General features: G+C 44.7%; 1 protein-coding gene across 1 annotated transcript in view; it reads left to right on the forward strand.

The window, feature by feature from the left end:
* arhgap22a (Rho GTPase activating protein 22a) overlaps positions 1–5536 on the forward strand; it is a gene marked incomplete at both ends in the record, with an annotated part of 19326 nt that extends 13790 nt beyond the window's left edge. Inside the window, 5 exons of the mRNA XM_080036269.1 lie at positions 99–172; positions 2818–2939; positions 3320–4170; positions 4678–4856; positions 5317–5536. Of these exons, the coding sequence (XP_079892395.1) occupies positions 99–172; positions 2818–2939; positions 3320–4170; positions 4678–4856; positions 5317–5536 (1446 nt within the window). The remainder of the gene's footprint in view (positions 1–98; positions 173–2817; positions 2940–3319; positions 4171–4677; positions 4857–5316) is intronic.
* Between the last annotated feature and the right edge of the window lie 525 nt (positions 5537–6061).

Here is a 6061-nt window from a genome sequence, read left to right on the forward strand (position 1 = left end):
TATCTATCTATCTATCTATCTCCTCAAGTTGTATGTCGCTATGGATAAGTGTCAGCTAAATATTATGTTATGTCATTTTTCTTATTTTTCTTTTCAAGGGCATCGTAGAGCTTGGCAAACAGGTGAAATCCCTTCCTCAGGTCAACTACAACCTCCTAAAATACATCTGCAAGTAAGTAAATTACTATGTGTGTGTGTATGTGTGTGTGCATGCTTGTGCGTGTGTGTGTGCGTGCGTGCTTGCGTGTGTGTGTGCGTGCGTGCTTGCGTGTGTGTGTGTGTGCGTGTGTGCTTGTTTGTGTGTGTGTGTGTGTGAGAAAAACTACACTCCTGCTACTGTCTATATCAGTAGTTTCTAAGATCATTAGTGTTACTCTGATGGGTTTTATTCATTTTATTCCACCCACATCTTCGTCATCAGGGGAAGTGACATAACATCTATTGACTTGACTGTCTGTTTAATTGCACGTCTATCTATTTAAAGATCATCTGAGGGGGGTGCCCTTAGCTCAGTTGGTAGGGTGTCCCCCCCATGGGCCTCGGCCAGCAGCGGACCCGGGTTCGATTCCAGCCCGCGGTTGTTCTCTGCATGTCACTCCCCTCTCTGCCCCATTTCAACTCTGTCTCTACACTATCAATAAAGCATAAAAAAAAAATGCCAAAAAAAAAAAAAGATCATCTGAGCCTCCACACACCAGCAAGAAACATGACACAGACTTCCTTTTGATTTGACTGAATTATTATTTATTTTTTCAAGGCGTTTCTTTTGAATTTCAAACAGAGTCAAGTCAACACACAAAATCATTTATTTGTGGATTATAGCCCACTATATGGAAACGATAAGTCCTGCTGGTAGGGTGGCCTAGAGGAAAGGTGGCCGACCAGTAACCATGAGGTCTCTGGTTCCTCCTCCCAGTAACCATGAGGTTGCTGGTTCCTCCTCCCAGTAACCATGAGTTCTCTGGTTCCTCCCAGTAACCATGAGGTCTCTGGTTGCTCCTCCCAATAATCATGAGGTCTCTGGTTCCTCCCAGTAACCATGAGGTCTCTGGTTCCTCCCAGTAACCATGAGGTCTCTGGTTGCTCCTCCAAGTAACCATGAGGTCTCTGGTTCCTCCCAGTAACCATGAGGTCTCTGGTTCCTCCCAGTAACCATGAGGTCTCTAGTTCCTCCTCCCAGTAACCATGAGGTCTCTGGTTCCTCCTCCCAGTAACCATGAGGTCTCTGGTTCCTCCCAGTAACCATGAGGTCTCTAGTTCCTCCTCCCAGTAACCATGAGGTCTCTGGTTCCTCCTCCTTGTAACCATGAGGTCTCTGGTTCCTCCTCCCAGTAACCATGAGGTCTCTGGTTCCTCCTCCCAGTAGCCATGAGGTCTCTGGTTCCTCCTCCCAGTAACCATGAGGTCTCTGGTTCCTCCTCCCAGTAACCATGAGGTCTCTGGTTCCTCCTCCCAGTAACCATGAGGTCTCTGATTCCTCCTCCCAGTAACCATGAGGTCTCTGGTTCCTCCTCCCAGTAGCCATGAGGTCTCTGGTTCCTCCTCCCAGTAACCATGAGGTCTCTGATTCCTCCTCCCAGTAACTATGAAGTCTCTGGTTCCTCCTCCCAGTAACCATGAGGTCTCTGGTTCCTCCCAGTAACCACGAGGTCTCTGGTTCCTCCCAGTAATCATGAGGTCTCTGGTTCGTCCTCCCAGTAACCATGAGGTCTCTGGTTCCTCCCAGTAACCATGAGGTCTCTAGTTCCTCCTCCCAGTAACCATGAGGTCTCTGGTTCCTCCCAGTAACCATGAGGTCTCTGGTTCCTCCTCCCAGTAGCCATGAGGTCTCTGGTTCCTCCTCCCAGTAACCATGAGGTCTCTGGTTCCTCCTCCCAGTAACCATGAGGTCTCTGGTTCCTCCTCCCAGTAACCATGAGGTCTCTGATTCCTCCTCCCAGTAACCATGAGGTCTCTGGTTCCTCCTCCCAGTAGCCATGAGGTCTCTGGTTCCTCCTCCCAGTAACCATGAGGTCTCTGGTTCCTCCTCCCAGTAACTATGAAGTCTCTGGTTCCTCCTCCCAGTAACCATGAGGTCTCTGGTTCCTCCTCCCAGTAGCCATGAGGTCTCTGGTTCCTCCCAGTAACCATGAGGTCTCTGGTTCCTCCCAGTAACCATGAGGTCTCTGATTCCTCCTCCCAGTAACCATGAGGTCTCTGGTTCCTCCTCCCAGTAGCCATGAGGTCTCTGGTTCCTCCTCCCAGTAGCCATGAGGTCTCTGGTTCCTCCCAGTAACCATGAGGTCGCTGGTTCGATCCCTGGCACCGGACAGGAGTGTAAAACTAGTGGTGGCTGGTATTACATCTACGGTGCCCACCATCTCTACCATTGTGTCCTTGAGCAAGACACTTAACCCCAAACTGCCCCAGGGGCGCTGTACTATGGCTGACCCTGCGCTCTGACCCCCTCTGAAGTGAGGTAACTTGAGAGGGGGTATGAGAAAAGACACATTTTAATGTAACCATTGACTACTAAAGTAACTTAACTTAAAGCTGGGGTATGTGATTTCTGATTGGTCAAAGTTAACATGAGCTGACACTTTGACCAATCAGAGCGAGGCTCCGATTCTCTGTTCTTATTGGCTGTTGGGACTGTCCATTCACTTTGGCACAACGTTGTTAGTGTAGAGCGTGTCAGGGAGGGACCATAGGGGGAGGGACCAAAGAGAAAAAGTGGAGCGGTTGAGGTATTTGGATTCGAATCTCTATCCCAACTGCCATTTTCTCCCCAAATCCTCCACCCCAGCTTTAAGTTAACTTTTGCCCTGTGTGTCTCAGGTTCCTGGATGAGGTTCAGTCCCATTCCAGTGAGAACAAGATGAGCGTTCAGAATCTGGCAACTGTGTTCGGACCAAACATCCTGCGGCCCAGAGTGGAGGATCCAGTCACCATGATGGAGGGTGCGTCATAGTGTTAATATAATAACAAATATATCTAGACATAAACTTGCTTTTTCAATCAATATGTACAATGCAAGCAGCTGTACAGTTATGGGAGGGTGTGTGTGTGCGTGTGTGTCTCTAACCTTTACTAAAGTGAGGACATTTTCGCCAGTTCTCACTTTGGAACAGGCCTTTAAAGGAGCTTTGAGGGTTAACACTAGGTTTTAAGGTTCAGGTATGAATTAGGTTTATGTTAGGGTTAGTGTAAGGGTTGGGGTTAGGCATTTAGTTTTGATGGTTAAGGTTAGGGTAAGGGGCTAGGGAATGCATTATGTCAATGAATGTCCTCACAAGTATAGCCACCAATTTTAAAAACGCTTTATTTTTGTTACAAACAGGCAGTACACAGGTGCAGCACCTAATGACCGTGTTGATCAGTGAACACGCCCAACTCTACCAACGGGACCAACCGCTGGACACCAAGATATCTCCACGGCAACAACAACAACAACAACAACAACAAACACAACAACAGCCGAGTCTTCTGCAACGGGGCAAAGTGGAATGGCTGTCCCAAGACGACCCGGACCCCCCAACACTAGACCCCTCTAAAACCCCCCAAGAAAAACCCCAATGTAGTGCTCCTTCTACGGATAGTAAGCCCACTGCACCAAGCCCTGTAACAACTTCAGAGACTCGCGAAAATGGTCAGGTAGAAATCGAGACCATAGGTAAGACAGAGGAGAAATTAGAAGAAAAACTAGAGAACAAAACTGAATTGAAAGGCGGTAGTGAGGTAGCTGTGAGCCCAAGTAAACAGTCCAAACCTTTACCCTCTTGGAGAAGCTCATTTAAAGGCAGTACCCCAACTAGCGGGCCTAGGGGTAAGATTGGGGGGTCCGCAGGAGATGTTTCCGCGGCTACCGGTTCCAACAACTGGCTAATGAACGGGCTTTCCTCGCTAAGAGTTCACAGGCGAACCACGTCATCCGGAGAGAGACTTAAAGACGCTATGAAAGATTCAACGCTGTCCCTTAAAGAAACAACGCTATCGGTAAAGGATAGCCAGAGGGATTCGGATGAGGATTCCCCGCAAACGTCCCTCGCTCTGAGGGCTATGCACCAATCCCACAGACTGTCGGCCTACGATAACGTCGCCCCGTCTAGTTTGAGCTTACCGGCCGATACCTCAGGGCTTTGGACGTCCTTTGAGATCTCGCTGGCTGATCCAGAGGCAGGCGAAAAGGCGGTAAGCTAACTTTCATTTTTTTTTTTTTTTTTTTTTTACCATAACACACATACACAGGTACAAACAAACAAACATGCATATGGCAGTCATTTAGCTATTGTTTGTTTTAGATTGGGTTTATTTCTACACTTGTTTTTAATGTGCTTGTGTACTGGTTTTATTGTTAAGTGTCTTTGTAAGCGCTATATAAAAGCCCAAAAATAATAACAATGAAAAAAATTATTATTATAAAATTAAAAATAAATATCGAAGAAAAAGAAGAAGAAAAGCGCTTTTATAAATAAAATGTATTATTATTATTTATTATTATTGTTATAAAGTTAGTGCAACCGTGGAATTTCCCTGGTATTGGTATTGACAACGACATTTCTGGTATTGTGACATCCTAAGTCGTGTGTTGGTTTTATTGCTACACTTTTTGCTTGTGTTCTGGTTTTATTATAAAGTGTCTTTGAAGTACGTTGAAATGCTCTATGTAAATACATTTTTATTATTATTGTTATAAAGTTAGTGCAGAGTCAAGAGAGGGAGACGCCCACAGAGCGCAGGGGCAGCAGCAGTACACTGGACCGCAGTGGGAGCGGCACAGAGGAAGATCTGACACACGAAGGTCTGACCAACACACTGCTGGAGATGAAGCAAGAGCTCAAGAAACAGAGGACGACTTATGAAGCCGCCATTAGCAAGTGAGTCAGATTGAGACATTTATTGCAATTTTGGTAGCATTTTATTGTGTTTATTTTAGCTATAGTTCGTAATTTATGTCGCCCCCTTGAGGAATTCTGAGTAATTACAACAACACTACCGGTGCATCTACATGAGGTAACTCTTCGGTGATCGCGCATTGGTTCTTATATATTCTGTATAATATAGCTTATTGGGATTTTTCTGAGCTCCTGCACCCTTGTCAGGTGGGCAACACCAGTTTGTAAACGCTGCCATACTGAGAAATACAGAGAGAGTTTTGTGGAGCTGATAGGCTTAATCAACTTTGTGTCAACTCGTTTGGCGATGGCTTGAATGTAACCGACATTCATTTATAAGGAAAAAGTTACGCACTGTAACCTTATTTTCTTGTCAGATAACCAATTCATATCAGCAATTAGTTAACTGTGATTTATAACCTGTTCTTTTCTCTTCTTCTAGGTTGGAGGACAACTGTTCAAAGTACCAGAGTCAGGTGACGCGCCTGGAGGAGGAGCTGGACCAGGAGAAGAAGAAGTTCCAGATGTTAGAGATCAGACTGCGGAACTCTGAACGGGCCAATCAGGACGCAGAGAACCGTAACGTTCTACTGCAGCGGGAGATGGAAGAGTTCTTTAGAACCTTAGGAGACCTCACCACGGCAACAACACGGACCAACTAGACCCTTAGCCCGGGCAACATGTTAATGTAAAAGCCCCAAATGTAACAATGAAAAAATTTATAAAATAAAAAAATAGAAATAAAATAAAAAATTAATAACTGGTTGATAATTTAACAAAATTCTTATGTCATAATGTAATAAATGTTTTGCCCAAAATGAAAAAACTATAAATAATGGGTCGGAAATAGAAATGTACATTCTCTGGACGACTCAAAGAACGGCTTGTTCTGTTCCCACTATTTTTATTTTTTAAATTTTTTTCAGTATTTTTGGACTGGGGACAAGTGAGCAAAATATATTTCTCATTATAGTGTAATATTGGTATTACATAATGTATGGAATGGATTAAAGCGGTAATTGCTTGAATGTAGAGTGTAGTCTCATACGCAAACGCCCCATGAATGTATATATTTATATTAGATAGAATATTTTAATTTCAGATAATATCGCATATATACTGTAGATATATACACACAAGTTGACACAACACTATCAGGAGAAAAATATTTTGCTCGCTCCATAATG

Source organism: Ammodytes marinus (assembly GCF_949987685.1).
Source record: "Ammodytes marinus genome assembly, chromosome: 11".
NCBI lineage: Eukaryota > Metazoa > Chordata > Actinopteri > Uranoscopiformes > Ammodytidae > Ammodytes > Ammodytes marinus.